This window comes from Plasmodium gonderi (genome assembly GCF_002157705.1).
Source record: "Plasmodium gonderi DNA, contig: Chr14, whole genome shotgun sequence".
NCBI lineage: Eukaryota > Apicomplexa > Aconoidasida > Haemosporida > Plasmodiidae > Plasmodium > Plasmodium gonderi.
In genome coordinates this window covers 442,596-464,982 of record NW_021628939.1, presented here as the reverse complement: position 1 = coordinate 464,982, position 22,387 = coordinate 442,596, and the positions used below count along the sequence as shown (strand labels likewise).

Sequence of the window (22,387 nt, the reverse complement as noted above, 5' to 3'; positions counted from 1 at the left end):
TCCATTATTTTTTCCCTTCGCTTATTCATTTTTTTTTTTTTTTTTTTTTTGCTTCATCTGTTGAACATTTGCTTAAGTTTGTTCAATTTATTCTCAAACTTTACCCTTAAGTTCCCTTTAAGAACAGAAGTGCTTGTGCATATATGATTCTTTTTCTTTTTCTTTTTTTTTTTTTTTAAAAAGTAAAATGCACTCATAATAACGAAGCAATATGAACATACCGAAAATTTAGAATATGTCAAACGCTTTTTTCACACAAAAAATTTATCTTAACAAAAACCAAAATGTTACAAGTGCCTCCATCTGTACATAATGCATATATTTAATCCGTTTTGAAGACTGTACAAGGAGATACATATACATAATATATATTGTCGTGTAAATAGAGAATGACAAGGGGTGTGTGAGGGGGAAAAAAAAATAATAAAATGTGACACGAATATTTTCTTATATAAATATTTTTGGTTCTTACTCCCCTTCCCCTTATAACGGTGTAATATATTGTATATACACAAAATATACATGGATGAGCATATATATATGTATTTAAGCAAGAAGAACACAAAACATTTATAACATTGTATTAGGTTATTTTCCAATAAACAAATAAAACCTATGCACCAAAAACAAGTTGTATTGAAACTTTTTACATTCATTTGGATAGACTATTTGAGTATTCTTGAGTTTTCATTTCATAGGACAGGCATTAACATGTCTAGTTAGCACGCGCTTACAGATAAATGGGCGTATGTACTGCTACACAGATCCTATACTTATGTACTTCCAAAAATTTTTAAAAAGGAAGAATTGCACTAAATTTTGTTTTGTGCTTATTGTAAAAGCAGCAAAAAGCAGATGTCACAATGATTCGCAAGGGAATTACAACCCAGAAAAATGAAAAAAATAAATATGCGAAAAAACAGACTTATTAATAAGAATAATAGGAGATACAAAAGGAGTTCCCTGTATTTGATGAATGAAAAATATGTAGAAATGCTTTTGTCAAAACATATGTCAACAAAAAATAGTAAGAATAGAAAAACTATGGCTTTGGAAGAAAATGAAAAAATGAATAAATATGTAATTCATTTAAGGGAGTTATATAAACAGTTCAAGTTTGAGGAATGCTTAAATTATGGATTAGAAAATATTGAAAAATTAAAAAAAAAAGATTATGTAGGTAAAATCGAAATTTTAAAAATAATAGGAAATGTTTATTTTTATTTAGAAAATTATAAATATGGATCATTAACGTATATATTATTATCTAAATATTTGAATAAAGTCTCTGATAAGTATAAAATAGAAATATGTTATAATGCAGGGGTTATATTTATAAAATATTTTTTAGAGAGCAATAATATTTCTTATTATTTGAATGCCAAGAATTCTTTTCATTGTTCTCTATTATATAATGAAAAGGGAAGTAAACATTTTAATCAAACTATTTATGAAAATACAATAAGAATACTTAGACAAAATTTCTCCATAGACGGAAAAGAACAAGCAAAAATTATAGATGATCAAAATGATTTTTTTGAAAATTCATCTTATGAAAATTTTTTTTTAGATAATAATAAATATATAGCAAGATCATCTAATGAGGAAAATGAAACGAAAGAATTTTCATCTTCTGAAGATTCTAAATCGTGTACTCTTAAAAGTAGCATTTGCAAAATAGATGAGGTCATCAAAGGAAATAAAAATAAAAATTATACGAATGAAGGGGAAGATGTCTATTTTGCTTCAAATAACAAAGAGAAGAAATTTACCTTATATAATGACCACTTTTCCATTAAAGATGCTACGGTAAAAAAAGACAAATTTTCTACCAATTTGGAGAAAAAAAAATCCTTACTGATAATGGACAATGATAAACAGAGCTGTATTTCCAATGATTTTCTCCCATGGAGTAATAGTCTTAATATTCAAATAAAAGAAAATAAATACAACAATAACAATAAGGTTTCACCTGAAAATAGCTTCGTGAGTTTATCGAAGGAAGAATGTAACATTCCAAACAATTTTTGTAATAATGTGAATAATATATTATTTAGAGATCCCATGAGCAAAATTTTGAAAAATACGCACAGTCCATTTATGAAAAGTAAATCCATTAGTTTTATAAACAACAGTCCAAGAAGTATTTTAAAAAGTGAATCTTATAACATTTTGAATAAATCCCCTGATAGAATCATCAATAATTCATCTGTCAATTTTGTCAGACAACCAACAGGAAATATTTTAAGAAGTTTCTCAAACAATTTCTTTAACAACTCGTTAGGAAGTGGTTTTGCAAATACATCAACAAACATGATGAATCAGACCCCTGTAAATATTATGAACAACGGAGAGGCCAATTTTGTTCAAACAAATCAAATCAATTTTACAAACAATTCCAACACGCAATTTTTAAGCAAAACATCTCCATGTATATTTCCAATCAACACAACACCCTGTGTTTTATCTAATCACTACCCTCGAAATTTTTCTTGTAATGCCATTCACACTATTGTCCGTAGTTCATCCATGAATTTTGTAAATAGAGAACATAATCTTTCCTTGAATAATACCTCTCCTATTTCTGATAAGAATAATTCCCATAAACGTATGTCACAGCAGAAGAGCATTATCAAGTATACGAGAGGAAAGACAAATGAAAAAGCGAATGAAGAAGAAGTATATAAAAACAATTCTAATTTAAACGGTTGCAGAGCATTCGATTCTGTGTTATCAATTGAGCATGATCTATTAGAACATAAAAGGAGAAAAACAAATAATGAATCCTCTCATTTTGTACCTTGTGAAAATAGTGTACAAATATCTAACAATTTTCTCGCTTTGGAAAAGGAAAAGGCTTGCAGTTTTGATTACTGCAATATTGAAGAAAAAGTAGAAACAAGTGAGTATATTGAAAACAGCAAAAGAGATAATAATTTTTTTAGCTTAGAGAAGAGTAATAACATAAAGGAGGAGAAACAGGTGATAAAACCACAAAGGGGTAGGCCCCGAAAATATAAAGTAGAAAAAGGTATGATAAGTGAAGGAAAAGAAGGAAAAGATCAATCTAGGAAGGAAAAGAATAAAAGAGAAAGAATAAAAAAAGAAAAGATGAAAAAAATGAAGAGAAAAAAATCCAAATCGAAAAGATCGAATAACGTGTTCGATGAACTTTTTTCAGTTGAATCTAAAAGTGCTTCTATACGTAGCGTAATAAAAAACGCATGTAAGGAATACGAATCCCGCTTAGTGAGTGAGTATTATCACATTTACTATTTGAAGAACAAGAAAAAGAAAGCAAAACAAATTGTGAAAAGAAAAAGAATATCAGATTTTTTTCATGATTTATATGAAATATGTAAGAAAAATAAATACGATTTTTTGGTAAAATTTGTTGATCAAGTAGTGCGTTATAAGAGTGCATCCTGTGAAAATGCAACTCCATCGAAAGGATTTAGGAAAAGGTCAAATATGAATAACACGGGGACTCTGATCCGGGTAGAAAAAGATCAAGACATAGGAAAAATTGATCTGCATGAGAGTAACAGTGATTTGGAGAAGCTAGGTAAAAATAATATGACTGAAAAATATGCCAGGAAAAGTAGCCAAGAAATTTCTGCAGGAATTAGTGTAGATCGTTCGGTTAAGCAGGAAGAGGAAAAGAGAGATGATCAGCGAAGCGGCACGGTGAAAATTTTAGAAATGAGTTGCGAAGGTGAGCAGAAAAAGGAGGGTGAAAAGGCGGGTGAAATGGAGGGTGGAAAGGAGAGTGAAGAAGAGAATAAAAAGGGGAAAAAAGAGGACCAGAAAGAGGGCCATAAACTGGAACCAACGAATGAACAGAAAAATGAATCAAGGGGTGAAGGTGCCAATTTTGACACGAGCGAGTTTATCAACCTATACAACGAATTAAGGAAAAGGTTCAAGCACAGGAGTTTTAATGATCACGCATACAATGAGAAATATAAAAAGGAGAAAGAAGAAATTGAAGAAGTGATAATTCTAAGTATTAACAAAATAAATAAGAAAAGGATAAGAGATAAGTTAAAGAAAATAAGTTCGTATAACAATTCAATACTATCCAATATTGGTGATAAATTTATTGATGATATAGACGAATTATTTCTTATAAAAAATTATTCAAAAATTTTAAAAAGTATTAAGAAAAATAACAACATAAAGCACATTTATTATTTGTATGAAAATATGTATGCCATAGATAAAGTGGATCATATAAATAGTAGTAATTTTTTTAATATTTCTCATTTTATTATCGATATTTTGTTACTAAAAGAGATAAAACAAAAGGATTATTTAAAAAAAAAAATCCTTAAAATGAAATATTCTTATTTCTATTATTTTGCAAATTACGACAGTACCGATAGTGGAGCCCTTTTTAAGGACATTTTCAGGCACATTCTTAATGATACTACCAAGGATAGTCCTAAGAAATCATTACACCATATTATGCATGAAATGAATCCTCATCATTGTCACAATTTCAATATCTTTAATTTAAGTAGAAGAAGTAAAACTGCAGAATTGCATGAACAGAATTATCCTTACACCGATATAAAACTCAGTTCGACCACCATTGTAAATAACAGTGATACTAATTCGTACACTAATCAGAAAAAAGAAGAATTGATAGGAGAACGATTGGATGAATTCTTTTCTAACGAGTACCAGAATAGTGACAAAATGAATAGTGAAATAAAGAATTCCAATTTGTCCTTAAAAAATAATGAAAACACAATTGATAGAGATCCCTACTGCTTATTGAACAGTAAGGATAAGGAAAAGGATGATGAAGAAATGAAGCAATGTGATATGAAGATTAGCACCTGTGACGCAGATGGGGAGAATGACCCGAGTGGTGTATGTGACACGAATGGAACAAATTATAAAAATAAAATAATTTTACAGGACTGGTTAAGCATTTCGAGCGATACCCAATTAGCAGAACTCAACTTGAGGGACATAAATTCCATAACACATGCGCCCAATTGTGAACGGGAAAATGTTTACATCGAAATGAGTAAAGAAGACAAGGAAATTTTAGACATAGAACAATTTTATGAATACATAAATATATCCGATGCATATAACATGGATTCTAGAATAAAAGCTGAAGAAATTATCATGTTGCTCTTTTATCATTATTGTTGGAGCTGTAATGATGGTAACAGTAGTAGCAGTATTAGCATGGATGGAGGTGACAAGAGAAGTGATGAATACAGAATAAGAAATGTTTTGTTTAAAATATTTTTTTTCTTCACAACAAATAACATAATTAATAAGACAAATATACATGAGTATGTTACCTTTTTGCGATTGTATCATTTTTATTTGACAAATATTAACTGTTACACGTTAACATATTTTTATCACAATATTGAGAAAGATGGAGACAAGGTAATAAATAATGTGGAAAGGAAAAAAACAACACATCATGATTTTATTTCCTGTATCATGTTTGATAATTGCTTAAATGTCATTCACTGTCATTTGTATATTCTCAAATTGCTATATAAATGTTATATGAATAGACTGAAAAGGAAATATACATATGATAATGTAAATTTGGAAATACTTATTAATTACACATTTAGTATTTTAAATTGCTTACTAATTAAATTTAGTTATAATGAAGAAGATGGCACTGTTGAGAGGCGAGTGTTGTTCTTATTTTTGCAATTCTTATATTTAAATTCCAAATATTATTTCAAAAATGTTACCTTCTTTCTGGATAAGTATGATATAAATTATTTAGTTAAAAGTGAAACGGGCAATTTTTGCAAAGTAAATGCAGATAGAGGAAGAGGTTTTGGCCTTTATAAAAATAATCGTAAGAGAGGTCCGAATCCAAAGAATCAAACGAAAGGAAATCATTCAGAGTTCCATAAGGGAATGTTTGAAGGTAACAATATCATGGAAAGTCTGATGAGAAAGAGATCATTTGATCATGAGGAACACACAATGCTGAAAAGTGGTTATGAAAATGCAAGACAAGCACAAATGAAAGAGGAAGAGGAGAAATCAAGGAGCGAACAGGAGGATTACCAATTGGATATCCAGGAGGGAGTTATGGAAGAAGAACAATGTTATGATGGGGAAAGGGCAGGGGCCAAGGAGGAAGAACCATATGAGGAAGGTACAACACATATGGAAGAATCGTATGACAAATTGAAGAAATATAAAGAGATGGAAAAAGAATGTAGATATATGAAAGGTATCCAGAATGAACAACACATAGATAAAGAAGAATGGCACATGATGTCTTTAACAAAAAAAGGACAATTAAGAAAAAAAAAAAGTACAACGCAGAATTCATATATTAGTAACATGGAAAAATTTAAAAAAGTATTTACAAAGTTAGATGAAAATGTGAATATTACCTTTTCGTCATTTTTGAAATGTTACAATAAATGTTTTTTCTTATTAAATCTGAAACTGTACGAAAACGATATGTTCAGAAAAATAATTTGGAAAAAAATCGATAAAATTGTCAACTACTGTAACACTCTTTACACAACATTAAAAATAAAAAAAATTCCAATAAATAAAAACTACAATTATGTTTTTGACGAAATTAATTACACTTTGTACAATAAGAACATTTTTTTGAAGCCTTCCTTTTTTAAAGTTCTAAGGGAAGATAATTATGTTAACAGGATGTATAACATGCATCGAAATTACATCGCAAAGATGAGTGATAATAGTTTAAGTCAGGGTAATAAAGCAACAGAAAATGGGAGAGAAAAGAGGGGAGAAAAAGGGGGAGAAAACTGGAGTGGAAGAAAATGTGAAATACTGAAAATATTAATTTCATTTGAAAAGTTGAACAAAGGAACATACAAAAGGGTAAGAGTAAATAAAAAGAAAAAGCGTTTTCTCTTGCTAGCATATTCGTATAAATATATAAAGAAATGCATATGCAAAGAATTGAAAGAAAATAGTATCCTAAGTTTATACAAAAGAGCGAAAGAGGTGGATGAAAATTTTAGTCAAAGTATTGATTATCTTCATTCCCTTTTTGATACAAGACTGTGCATGTTATCCTTAGATTTTGAGATACAGAATATAATTATCGAATTTGTAAATGATTGTGTGAATTTTATAATGGAATATCAAATGGATCAGCATATCTGTTTCTCAGTGATAAAAAAATTGATGAACATATATAGCTTTGTTTTCTCCATTTTCTACTTGCGTCTGAACTCTTTTTCAGAAATACACACAAATAAACTGTACAAAATTCTTGGAATTGAAAAAGATATTTTTTCATATGATGATAAAGCCACTTGGAATATGTTAAACATTTTCAATTTTGTAAATTTTAGATACGGTTGTTCATACAATTTTTTAAATAACATTTTTACGTCTTTCCATGTCCTCATTAACACGTTAGTAAAAATTGATATTCACATAGAGGTAGATAAGAAGTATATGGGGAAACAGAAAGTGAAGAGACATAGAAATGTTAACACCAAGGTGAATGGATCTGTCACGAATTTGTTTAATTATGACAGTGTGCAAAAACATATTGAGAGAGAAAAAAGGAAGAAGAAGCAGAAAAACATGTTGGGGAAGCAAGTATCCCAATCAATAGGCCAAGTGCATTTCGGAAGGAGAATAATGTACAAAATTGTAAATGAAGTAAGGAAAAAAGTTAGTATAAATGGGAAACTTAAAATAAAAAATAGCATATTGGATAAAAAAATTGGAAAAAAAATGAATAAATATTTTGTTAATCCCATGGGCGATAAGGTGAGCATGAAGAAATTGGAGAATCATAATAGGATTAGTAAGATGTGTTTATATAATAATAACATGGAATGTGTAAAAGTCTCTTATTCTGAGTATCCTCATATGTGTAACTCATCCTGCAGTGCTAAAAATTATGTTAAGGACAAGGATGGAAAACAAGAGCGAAATAAATTCCTGGTGGGCAAGAACCATTTGAACTTCTCCTCAACGAGGGATGACATAAATGTGATAAACACAAGTAGGTGTAATCCCGTGTTAGCTATTCAGGATGGTATTATTAAAATGGAAGAATTAGAAAGAAAATCTATTTCAGAAAAATTCTGTACAAAAAGGAGCCGAAGGCAGATGTGGGAAAAAGGGGAGATGCCCAAGAAGGAGCAATTGAAATTTTCAAGCAGAAACGAACGTATTTTACAGAGTTATGAAAAATTAAAAAAATCGAAAAAAAAATTGAAGAAAAAAATAAATAATGCATTCTATTTTAAACATATTTCCGTGACAAATAAGAGTCAACATAAGATATACACTACACTGAGTTGTAATTATGCACACATTTTATTCATACTTATATCCATACTGCATATTGAAAATTATAACATTTTGCATTTAAGAAAAATGCAAGATTTCTTTATGAATAATGATATATATAATACGTACTATATCTTTTTACACATTTCGAGTAGTATCATATTATTGTTATCCTCCGTTTTAAAAACATATTTACATTTTAACCCATATGTAAATCTGGATAACAAAAAATTGGATAAGAAAAAAATTAGCAAAATGAAAAGCAGGATAGTTATGAATAGCGCTATTGATTATAAGAACAAATTACTACATAGAAAGAATGAAAAAAATGAAGACCTTGAAATAGGAAATAAAGAAGGCCATGATTCAAGGTTACAAAACTTGGAGCATAGGAAATCTATTAGCAGAATTTTCGAAGATTTGAATATTAAGAATTGCAAAAGTGATAATAATGATGTGAATCGCAGCACCTTTTATAAGGACAAAGGAAATAGTAGAAGCTACGAAATTTATTTAGAAACGTTTTTAAATTATAGCTCTATTAACGTACTATTAATGTCAAAAAAAAAACATAATAAGAAAAATAAAATGAAGAAAAATAAATATATATACATATTTTGTAATTTAATAGAAAATTTGTTACAAAATAGTGTTTTTTATTTAGACCTCTTTAGTAATTGCAAAAATAGAGGAGATGTACTGGAATTGAATGATGTATTTTCGAAACTCAACAAACTATGTAAAGAAAACAATATCATGAATTATTTTGTGCAGATGAAGAATGAACTAATATATCATACCCTATTTAGATATATCCTACAAAAGGAATACGTCAACTATTTTAATATTGAAAAATGTGAACTGTATAACATTAACAAATGTTCAATAAATTTGTTTTATTTTTCTTTAAATATATTACTGACATCATTTAATACGGATATATCTATACATTTAGAAAGAAGTTTATATAATATAAATTATTTTCATCATGATAATTTATATTATGAATTAATTCTAAATAATATTAAAAAGACAATTCGCTACATCAGAGGAAGTACTAAATCTTCTTTCAATTGTATATTTTCATGTGTGCTGTATTATTTGGCTAGATGGAAAAACGGGGAGGGGAAAATATTAAAAGGAAGGAATAATGAAGAAAAGAAAAATATTTTGCGAAGAAGTAACTCTAATCAGAGATTTTCTTCTTCATGCAATATAGAAGGAGTGAAGAGCAGTGTTTTTTTTAACATTTTAGAAAAGGAAGAATGTTTAAATAATACTATGGTAAGAAATAGTATTAACAAAAATACAAGGGAGAAAACAGATAATAAGTGTTTTTTTACATACCCCACCGAGGGAACATATAGTGTTTTCAAAAACAATGAAGAAGCTCCTCTTGGATGTGATAAATATAACTATTTTGATATATACAAAAGGAACAGAAGAAAAATTGTTAGCAAAATAATATATGATATGATAATACCATATATTGATATAAAAAATATCAAAGTATATAACAAAATTCATCGAAATAATCATACAATCAATAGCCTCATTAATATCTGCTTTTCATTTCTTTTTAATAATTTCTTATTTTTAAAATTGGTTTATCCATTTGACATAGTTTCCAAAGATAAAATTGAAAACGAATTAACTGGGAAGAGAATAAAAATTACAAATGACACACTTGACATATTTAATATGAAAATGAGTGAAATAAAACCAGTCGAATTGTTCCTCTCTCTGTACATACATAAATACATGCAGAGTATATGTTTAGATGTGAAGAAGTTGGTTGATTATAATACTTATATGAATCAATTTTTTTGGATATCCAGTAGAAGACATTTGAATTTCGCTCCCTGCAGAGATTATACCTACTTGAACTACTCCTTTAACAATGTGTACTACAAATTCAATGATTATAACGTTCTCCAGTTTTTGATAAATTTTAAAAGATCTAAAAGTGAGGGAAAGGTAAGATTCAAGGAGTGAAACCGTTTTCTGTGCTATGATCATCGTTTCGTGTCGCATGGTTTATTTATTTTTTTTTCTATTTTTTTATTTATTTTTTATAATATTCCAAATGGGGAGTACATAATTAACCTCTCGATGCACTCATCCAACACCAGCCCTTTTATGGGACTAATATATTATTCTGAGAACAAATGGAAAAATGTGTACGCAATTAAGAATTTTTGTATGGCTTCACTTTTCCCAATCCTTTATCCTCTCTTTTTTTTTTTTTTTTTTTTTTTTTTTTTAAGGAGTTCATGATGACCTTTGTGAAAATTTTCGAAAAAATGATATCACTGGATGATGAAACAAGCTCAGATTACATGGATCCTTTAGCATACAATGTGTACTTAGATTATATGAAGGACATGTTTCTAAATGACGATTACTATTATGTATGTTTTTATGAATACGTAAAAAATGTATATATAGAAGAAAACGAGGGAGAATTTAAAATTGAGGATTTTGACTGTTTTATAAAAGAATTAAATGAGATAAATCCATATAAAATAAAAGAAGAGATGAAAAGAAAATTTAATGAATACGTTGGAAAGAATTATCTTCTTGTGATAGTAAAGAGAAAAATGTATAAAAGAAAATGGTACACTGATTATACAGACTCATTTGGTAGTATCAGAAAAAAAGGGGATAAAAATATGCAAACATATGCAATAAAAAATCAAACTTTCAAAAAAATTTCAATAACTTATAATGAAAATGATACATATATGAAACAAAATATGATAAAGGATTGTTCACTTGATTCACCTAACCAAGTGGTCTTTGATGATAAGAATAAAGATAAAAAAATAGATGAAAATAATAACATTCATCAGGTTGCTAATTGTGTCGAAAACATACAAAAATCAAGGAACGAAAAAAAGAGAGAAATTAAAATTATGCTAAATAACAATCCTTATTATTTTAAAAATGTGTATAGAGCGTATCAAAGCCGAATGTTTAATCTTTTAAATAAAAAAAATATTGACTATCTAGAACTAATAAAAATAATAAATAAAAAGTACTACAACCATTTTAGCAACATGTTTTACAGCTCATTTATTCATATTTTGAGTGAAGTGAAATATGATTATAATAAGCAATATAATTTCAACATTTCAAAAATAATGGATAAATTAAATATTGGTCTAAAGGCTTCCTTTTATAATAACAAGAATGTGATTTTGTATTATTACACATTTCAGCAATATTTTCATTTATATAAATGTTTAGAAGATAAATATTTTTCAGAACTTGTACTTTCAGAATATTTATTATTAAATATAACATCAAAGCATGTTAATAATATGCTGTACAACACTGACCTATATAAGATATATTATTTTTTAAAATTTTTGTATATTAAAAGTGTGTTAAAACATGCAAATATATTACTGAACTTTTTAATTTATGTATATTATAAATATTTCCAGTATCATTATAGGGGGAAAGATGAATCATCTCATCATTTTATGGATTTATTCTTAAGTATACATGAAGAATCTTACAATAATAGTTTGTTGGTAACTGAGTTAAGGGCGAAAGATAATACATCAGAGAATAATTTAATAGTTCAAGAAAAAATTTTGCTTAAGAATCATATCTTCACTATAGCACCATTGACAGATTCCCTCAAACAGAGAAGTGTTGATTGCAACATTTCATATGTTATGGAGGATGCAACAGATATGGAAGACAAGCAAGGCTGTTGTGAGATGGACCTAGAGGAAAAGGATGATATTAATAATGATAATGGTAATAATAATGATAATAATGATAATGGTAATAATGATGATAATAATGATAATGGTAATAATGATAATGGTAATAATGATGATAATGATAATGGTAATAATGATGATAATGATAATGGTAATAATAATGATAATGGTAATAATGATAATAATGATAATGGTAATAATGATAATAATGATAATGGTAATAATGATGATAATAATGATGATAATGATAATGGTAATAATGATGATAATGATAATGGTAATAATGATGATAATAATGATGATAATGATAATGGTAATAATGGCAATGATGATAATAATGCAGAAGGTAAAACAGGTTTTTCAGGTGAAGGTTATAAGCATGATAATCACGTGCAAAATGCTTACCAAGAGATAAATGACTACCATTTGATATTGTCAAATTCACAGCATAGATATATAAATCTTTTATTTTACAAAATATTAACCAATTGTGTAAATTCCAAAATTAATATATTAAACGCTAAGAATTTGTTTAATAATTTAAATTTCTACATTTCTTCCTACGTTAAATACTCCCTTTTTTACACATTTGAAGAAAAGAATAAGGCCTTTATAAATTCCTTAAAATATAAATACTCTTTTTATAATTTCAATACAATAAAAAAAAATTTGAAATTGTGTATGTATTTAAAGAATTTATATTTAAAACGTGATATATTTAATAATAATATTTTGTCATTTCTCAATATAGAGCCAACGAAGAAGAAATATAAATCCTTCAATGGATTAAGAACAATTCGTAGTTTCAATTTATGTGTAGATGAATATATGAATAATCAAATGATTAGTATACAGAATTCTGATGATACACGTACAAAACAATGCTCACCAAAATTTCTTCAAAAATGTAACAATTTGGGGTGTCGAAATGAGGTAGAAATTGCCAATAGGAAAAGGACAACATATGATAATGTTGCTTACGTGGATGAATCAAATTTCAAGAGTAAGGTAAGTAATAATAAGAACAAAAAATTATTCTCAGAAATTTTTTCCTCAGAACAAGGCAAAAGTGAAACCAAAGATGATGAGGGAATATATTGCCGCAAAGATGTAGTAGAACATTTAACAGATATGGAAAAGAAAACTGCTGGATCGCCATTTACAAGGATTAAAAAAGAAGTACAGGAAAATTATTCAAACATAGAAAGTATCAACATTCCAGCTGCATGTAATAATAAAAGAAAAGAAAAAGGAAAAAATAACACCCACGTAGAAGAAGGATCTAATGGAAAAAACTTATATATGAACAGACTTGGAGATGTGAGAAAAGGATCAAATATTATGAAAGATCTTGATATGAACCAAATTAAAGTAAAAAAAGAAGAACTCAGTGATGGAAATGATTCAAAAGCATCAGTAGGTTTTCTATCTAAAGCTTATGTGCTTCAAAAACAATTTTTCAGAAAAAGAAATAGCAAAAAAATTTCAAGGAAATATTACATCAACATTTTAAAGTTTTACTTAAAAAATAGAGTTCATAATTATTCCATTAATTCATGGGATTGTCAAAAATTGGATGAGAAAACAATTTATTTAGTATTTTTATTTTTAGGGAAATGTTTCCATTTCCTTTTTAACTCTTTCTTGTCACAGAGCTATGATTCTGAACATAGCCATGTCAGTAATAAAAAAAATGTTACGAGTAGCAATAACCATGATGTATCTGCATGTCCCAATAACTTCAACACATCTGAATGCCCCAATAATGTCAACGCATCTGAATATCTCGATAATTTTTACTCATCAGATAATCTGCTGCTGCATTTTATGTTAATATGTATGTGCCATTATGCCGACAGCTTAACGTTTTTAAGTACTAATTTTTTGAACATGCACCAGATTGGTTCGCAGCAAAAAGATTTTCACGAGTCCTGTCAAACGAATGATGAAAATGCATCTGTCTTAAAAAAGAAAGAGTTGAACATGCGTAGCGTGTTAAGTGAACAAGGAAAATATTCAGAAGCAGAAGAGAATAAAGAATTCAAGATTGACCAAAGTGAAATTAGTGGGGATAGTCAAGTGAAGAATAAGATTACACATGAAAAGTTAAGAAGTTGCAGCAAAAGCTATAGAAAAAGTGAAGAAACGAATAACAATAGTAGTAACAATAATAATAGCAACAGTAACAATAGCAGCAGTAATAATAACAGCAGTAATAATAGCTGCAATAATAATAACAGCAGTAATAATAGCTGCAATAATAGCCATGGGGAGAACTGTTTGAAAAAGAGCTTTGCTCTAAAACCCTCCTTCGTAAATACAAATTGTTATTACATGATAAGGAATGAGAGGATCCATATCATTAACAGTGATAAGGAAAATACACAAATGATTATCCCGTTGTTTAAATTATTAGTAACTAGATTGAAAATATGCTTGTACTACCCGAGATATTTTTTCTTGTCTTCCCTGTTTAGTTACAAATATGACACAAATCTATCAAACGAACTATTAAATTATGTAAAGGATCCAAAATTTTTAAGAGAAAATATTAAATATTATATATATGATCCAAATAAAACTGGCAAAATTTCTGTTACTACATTTGAAAATGATTACAATAGCGATGTTGCAAAATGTTGCAGCACAATGGATGCATTAAACATAGATGTTCCGGATGAAGATTTAGACAATCTTCCTGAATGTAGAATAAATAATGATATGCATAATGAAAAAGGAAATAAAAACATATTAGCAGATATTTCAAGAAAGGATATTTCCTCCAATGAAATCAACACTTTAGATGATCATTCAAAATGGAGTGAAGAGACAGTTAGTGAAAATGTTAAAAATAGAGAAAATACTTATAAGGAAAAAAAAAGGAAAAAAAGTTTAAACGTACGTGTAAATTATTATACTGAATATCATGAAAATGGAAAATTGAATAACTCTAGTTTACCCTCGTGTCTTAACTCATCGAACAGCATGGAATATGATGAAGCCAACACAGACATTGAAACAGAAAAAATGGACAAAAATAGAAATAATAACTTGAAGGATTCTGATGTCAACAATTGGAACTTGAAAAATGGCCCTTCTTCAGACCTTAACCAAAAGGAATATAAGGAAAAGAGCAAAGATGAGCACCTAGACGAGATGTCAAATAACACAATTCGTTCTACTTTCGAAAAAGGGTTGAATGAAAAAGAAATAAACGAATTTAAATATGATCTATCAAAACTAAAGGTGGTAATAAAAAATATTGAAATTAAATACGAAGATGTACTTAATGATATAATTGAAGGCTTAAATTTTATTTCAGAAAATAAAAATTGTGGAAATTATAATTCACAAGCAGCTTATCATTTATGCATTTACTATTTTATGAGGAAGAATTACAGCAAATGTATTCATTATATGAAAATTTTTATCAACAAGGGAAATTTTAAGATATGGCAAAATGATTCTTTTAATCAAGACTACTACAATTTATATTGTAAAAGAGTTCAAAGAAATGAATTTATTCTTATAAAATATTTTACAATTATTTTAGAAGTTAGCAAAAATGTTCTGAAAAATGTTTTAACCAAAATTAATGAAGAAATATTTTTTGGGATTAAAAAAGTAATAGGGGAAAAGGACACGCCTGTTGAGGATACTTTATTGCATGCACATCTAAGGAAATTCTTACTAGATGAAAAATTTTTAGATATAATTAATGTAGATAAAAAAGAGGAAGAGACTTCTAACGAAACGACAATGAAAAATACGAAAGCAATTAAAGCAGTTGAAGAAAATGAAGAAGGAAATGCTGATGGAAACAAGACAGGTGAAAAAAAAAACAGTACAGATGAAGGAAAAAACAGTACAGATGAAAATAAAAACTATCCCCAAAGCAAGGGAAATAATAATGTTATGAGAGAAAAATTAGGAAATAACGATATTTCGTATGATAAGAATGATAACACAGAAATAGCAGAATCAGATAATAATGCTCCTAATAAAAAGGAGAACATATTTGAAAGAATTGAAAATAAGTGGGTATATTTAGGATATGATCATTTGGATCATTTAAATGAAATTTATGATATATTAAAAATTATGTTTGAAATTTACATACACTTAGGTAAGACTATCAAAAAATTTAATGATTACAAAGTGTTGGAAGAAGCAACAGTTATATGTGGCTATAACATATCAATTATTAATATTCTGTTCAAAATAATTACTGAACACATATGTTTTATTTTCGAAGTATTGTGTTATTTTACATCGCATGTTTTGGTATACCCAATTATATTGGTATTCTGCAACAATTCGATGATTACTGATGTGACAGGAGGTAATCTTGAATATGCAGGATCAATATCCCCAAGAATAACTACTACGTCAACAACTGTTAGTAGTAAATATTTGTATTTAAAAAGAGCTGCAGATAATGAAGAATTGTTATGTAATAGTTCAAGTGCAACACTTGACTTGAGAATATTTAAGCTCTTTAGAGAATTTTTAGCCAATAAATCTGCCACTATGCCAGCTAATTTGTCAACAAAAATGCACAGTATTTTCCTATTGACATGTAAAAAATTGTTGTACTATCAGAAGAGTGAACAAGACATAATTAAAAACATGAATTTGTACTACAGCAAGGAATCAAAAAAAAAGAAAGAAGGTATAATGAAGTTTGTAGAAAATGCCCTTAGTAATGAAAATAAAACAAAATTATCCTATTTTTTGAATATATTTAAGAACTTGAAATTGTTAAACTGTACAAATTATTTGAATTGTGAGCATATTAAATTTTTATTAAGCAAGCTGAATTATAACTCACAATGTACAGATATAAACAAGAATACGAATTTAATTCATTTGGATAATGTTAGTGTGGAGAAACCAAACAACAGTATGGAAAAATCCAACAACAGTGTGGAGAAACCAAACAACAGTGTGGATAAAAGCAACAACAGTGTGGATAAAAGCAACAACAGTATGGATAAAAACAACGGCAGTGTGGATAAAAGCAACAACAGTGTGGATAAAAGCAACAACAGTGTGGATAAAAGCAACAACAGTGTGGAGAAGTTCCATAGCAATGTAGATAAGGAAAATGATGTTTGCATTACTAAGGACACAGTAAATGATTTAGCAGTTGAAACACAAACATCCATATTACGTAATAACGATTCTGTGAATGAAAAAAAAAGCAAAGGATGCGTTCTGTATTATATAAAACTAGATAATAATAAGCACATTTATCTATACGACGATTATGACATTTTTAATAATATTAAAACCAAAAATGAGGCATTAAATTGTGTTAATTCTATGTTATCAGATAAAAACGCAACCTCTAAAAAAGCAGATAATTCCAACCTGAAGAAAAGAAAGCACATGGATTTGTCTTTAAATGATGTAAAAAATTCAATACGAGAACGAGATTTAAGAAGGTTAAATAGGGAGAAAAGCAAAATTTTTTAAACAAAAGAGAAAAAATAAGTGGAACTGCTCGTTAATCTGAAGCGAGCCGAGCGGAACGGAGTAAACATTAGATGAAGTTTGTTTATATAACCTGCCCATTTGCAGCGGGAGCAGGATTGTATTATGTGGTATGATTTTTTTTTTTTTTTTTTTTCGTGTTTGTGCACATTTTAAGAGGTGTATAAAGGTATTATGATAATTATACGTATGTCTTTGCAAAAATGTATGAACCTGCTAAGGGGAATGGTTTTCATTTTTAAACATTTTATTCAATCATTGAAAATTAAATAAGTTGTTTATGTCATATATTTTGTTACACTCCCTCTACACTATATTCCTCTTCGGAATTGATAATGATATTTTTGTAACTGTATTTTATTTTTATTTTTTTTATTATATTGTATCACTTTCTTCTCACAAGACAATATTAACGCTTGTGAGAAAAATGTTCAATTGTTAATTAAGCATACACAGAGTGGCATATTTTTGAATTATTTATATAAAAATGCATATTAATTTTTTTTTTTTTTTTTTGTACTTCTTTTTTCTTTTTACTAATTGAAGAACTAGTTTTATAAATATATATATATTGTTAATAATTATTAATACAACCTTTTTAATATCTTGTCTTTTCACCGAATGCATATATGCCCGAAGTGTTTTGTTAAATGTGCCTATTTTCTCCCAAGGACTAGATAAAACTTGTAAGATTATGAAAGTTTAAAATATACTTGAGGTGAGGAAATATTTTCACCTTTGTTCAGAACAGAGGACTTTTTTTTTTTTTTATAGACCGTATTAACAATTGCACATTTGGAACATTCAAATTCGAAACAGCTATTCAGTATATCACTTATGTATCTGAAACGAACATTTATATGCTTGCACCCGGTAGACCAAATGAACAATACAAAATGTTCACTTCTTTTAAGTTTTTTTTTTTTTTTTTTTTTTTATTGTTTTTAATTTAAAAAATGGGGTATATATGAAGTTGCTATATATGTATAAACAATAATATATGTTTATGTATAAGTATGCATATGTAAACATGTATATTTCTACTTATGGTGTAAAAATAAAAGAAATATATTAATGTGTTATTTTAATTAGTATGGATAGGAAATCGTCTTTTCTAATTATTTTAGCAAAACGTATTTTTCTAAGCTATTAAGGAATTCCTTCTCACTATTCTTCTCAAATATGAAGCGTTTGATTCTTCTTCTTTTTTTGTTTTTTTCTTTTTTTTCCCCTCTTTTCAATATGAATAAATCCTGTGTGATTACTTTTCTCTTCATTTACTCAATTTTTTTCCTAAAAGAGCAACCTTCTGTTAGTTTACATTTTCCACCCGTTGGCTGGCATAACATAATATTACAGCTAAAATTGAAAGAAAAAAAAATAAAATAAAGTAAAATAATAGTTATATGCTTGTGTGTTCATTTTAAATAAAATAGTGAAAACTAGTAGACGGAATGATAATTAAATTAAAGATAAATGGTAAATATGTATATGTCACACATTCTAATGGCAAGGTGAAAAAATTATGAGTACAAAAATAAAATAGCATGCATATGACTCTATCGGAAAATCGATATGGTGTAAAGAGCAAAACATAAAGGGGATGTAAAAATAGGAATGCAAATAGCTATGGTATATATATATATATATATATTTTTTTTTTTTTTTTTTTTTTTATTTGGCTTTACCTCCCACATAAAACAACATTTTGGGCATGACTAAACAATGTAGTAATTTGAAGGCACCCTGGACACTTTACATCCATAAAATACGAATTGGGGCTTGGTATTAATCTTTTTAATTTATGTTTTTTGGCCTCTTCAGCTGGGTCACGGTTTAACAGATCCACATTCATTTTGAAATGTAAAATATATGTATGCTGTGGAGAAATTGGAAACAGGGCACAGGGGGGGAGATGTAATTTTTTCTTTTTGCTTTGTAATTTTTATAAGAGTTCAACATAAACAAATTTATCCTCGGGACGTATAAGTAATATTTTCAAATATACTTATATATATATACATTTATTTATATTGTTATTTTCATTTATAAATATACTTTTTATGATATATAAAAATGTATAGCTTTCTTCAATATAATCAAGTGTTATATTTGTATATACCCCATTCAGTTAAAAATGTTATGTTTAATGAAGTTATGCAAATTAAAATATTATTTTTTTTTTTTTTTTTTTTTTTTTACAAATTTGTAACCACTTTTTTTTAATATTTTTGTTTGTTTTGTTTTTCCTCTTTTTTTTTTTTTTTTTTCCTTTTGTTGGGAGAATATACAACAATAGTTTTTACATTTTAAAAAGCAAAAATTTTAATTGAATTAAAAACTTTTTTTTTTTTTTTTTCTTGCAAAATTGGTATGGGTATTTAACATAATCCTAGTGATGCAGGTTTTCCTTTTTCATGAAAAAAAAAAAAAAAAGAAGGTGAATTATCACTAAACGCAACTTATCCAATGCACATCTTATACATATTATTATATATATATCTATAACCCTTTCGCATGAGTAGAAGAAGTGAAAGTGATGATACACTTCCAACATAATATGGAATTGTACATATTTTCATTAAAACGTATAGGGGGTATATGTACGCAACATTAGTTTTTTCCTTTATAATAAATCCACCAATTCTTTTTTTTTTTTTTGTAATATTTTTTTCTTTACGGATTTGGGTGCGCTTTCACACACGGAAAAAAAAAAAAAAATAAAGTTAAATAAAAATGTTCAGGTTTAGAAGGGGCGAATTATTCGACTTTGATGCATAGTGATAGTTATAGGTTTAATTACCTTTTAAAGTATTTCATAAACTCTTTCATTTAACCATTAAGCTAGTAAACTATTCTGCGGGTTTGTAATGACATATACATCACTCCGTTAATCTGATATATTCTTCATTGATGTGAAAAGAAAGAAACTTCATTTTTTTTTTTTTTTGGAACTAAAAAAGTGGATGCAAATTTTTAGCATTTAAAGGGGTGAAGAACAACTTGCACAAATAACACAAAGAAAATGATTACACCATTTAAAATTTTCATGTTAATTCGGAAACAAAAAATTGCGGTATCAAGTAAAAATACGGTTATTCCCTTCTATGTTCTAAAAAACAAAAAAAAATTATTTTCCTTACTTACGCATATATATATGCACATATATATATGAGTATATACAGTTTTCCCCTTTTTAATTGTTTGATTTTGTTGTTAAAGAATAAAAAAATGCAACCAAATTGGTGAGAAAAAGTTATTGAAATTTAGTATTGATAACTAGAAAAAAAGAAAAAAAAGAGAAGAAGAAAAAGAAGAGTGCCAATTTAAATGTTTTAATCAACCGATTTAAACAAGAATGTTTTACCTTTCTCCATGAACCATAAATGTGGAGAAACTTATTTTTCGCTTTTGTATAAAAATTTCCGATCATTCTACGTCTCACTATTGAAGAATATTTTTACCTTTTCTTCGTGAATTTTTTTTTATGGAATAATTTAACTCTAGTTTCAGACTTCTGTGTGTGTGTGTTTTTTTTTTTTTTTTTTTTTTTTTTATTTTGGCTTTAAATTCAATAATTAAGGTGTACATTATTGCACATGAGTTACCAGTGATGCGTATAATGTGTTCGTTAATTATATATCCTTTTATGTATTCTTGCTTGTGTAATTCCACAAGCCACAATTCCAATTTCATTGGAAAGATTAAGTTCTAGCATGTATGCCATAATAAAAGCACAAGTAAAAAATATAAAAACAGATAATTTGTATAAATATATGTATATATGTGTATGCATATGTTTATATATTGTAAGAAAGCAGTAAAACAATTTCTTCGGCGTCCTCCAAATCACATTGTAAACTATTATTTGTCTTATCCTTTTTGGCTTAATATATTTCAGCTAACACAGGGTAAAATGTAGTTTTTATGATATATATATATATATATATATATATATATATATCAAGTTAAAAAAAAAAATATAAGTTTTCTAAAGAGGAAAAACAAAAAATGAAAACGTTGTTTTTTAATCACTTAAATGTTTTGGTGCTCAAGAGGAGACCAGAAAAAAAATAAAAAAAAAAAAAAAAAAAAAAAGTATGCGATCAAATAGATTAACACAATATAAACTGAACAATTTTTTTTTTTTTTTTTATATATGACTCCAATATACATTAATATACTATAATATGATAAAAAAAAAAAAAAAAACATCAATTATTCATGCTATACTATATATTTTGGATACACTTGAAATATGCTTTTTGCATATATAAAAAAACAGAACCTGCTTATAAGAATATATTTACATATATCAGAAGCAAGCATATCTTTTTTATCGTAAATGTTTAATATATATAAATTTGTGATTAAACAGAACTAAGGTAGAAAAAAAAGAATTTAACGGAAACAAAATTTCCTTAAAATTTGTTATTTTTCAGGTGTTAAAACAAAATATGAAGCAAACAAAAGTGGGCAAAGTGGGAAAAATTATCATTTTTTTTCTCGCACTGTTATAGGCAGCTGCATATTTATGAATTTGTCATGAATTAAAAATATATAACAAAAGCAATATTTAAAAAATATATATAAATAGCTCAAAACTGTACAGAGGAGTGTACATGTAGAAGAAAATGAAAGTTTTCACATTCCTTTTATACATAATATATATATATATATATATATACGTACAATGTACTGTGAAAGTGCTGAAAAAAAAATAATAAAATACTATAAAAATATAATACACAGTATTATAGAAGGGGGGTATAAAAGCACAGAACAGATTTTAATTATAAATCCTGTTTGCTCCTCTAACAGAGGTATATATACATATATATATTTAAGCATATATA

The 22,387-nt window shown here is 27.3% G+C and overlaps 2 protein-coding genes across 2 annotated transcripts; one reads left to right on the top strand and one right to left on the bottom strand.

The window, feature by feature from the left end:
* Positions 1-894: 894 nt before the first annotated feature.
* Positions 895-17,513, top strand: PGO_140860 (hypothetical protein, conserved; the record flags this gene model as incomplete). Its single annotated transcript, XM_028690080.1, has 2 exons — positions 895-10,275; positions 10,566-17,513. 2 exons carry the CDS (start codon positions 895-897, stop codon positions 17,511-17,513), a joined length of 16,329 nt encoding a protein of 5,442 aa, XP_028545881.1.
* A 1,295-nt stretch (positions 17,514-18,808) lies between these two features.
* On the bottom strand, positions 18,809-19,386 carry PGO_140850 (40S ribosomal protein S27; the record flags this gene model as incomplete). Its single annotated transcript, XM_028690079.1, has 2 exons — positions 18,809-18,890; positions 19,220-19,386. 2 exons carry the CDS (start codon positions 19,384-19,386, stop codon positions 18,809-18,811), a joined length of 249 nt encoding a protein of 82 aa, XP_028545880.1.
* Between the last annotated feature and the right edge of the window lie 3,001 nt (positions 19,387-22,387).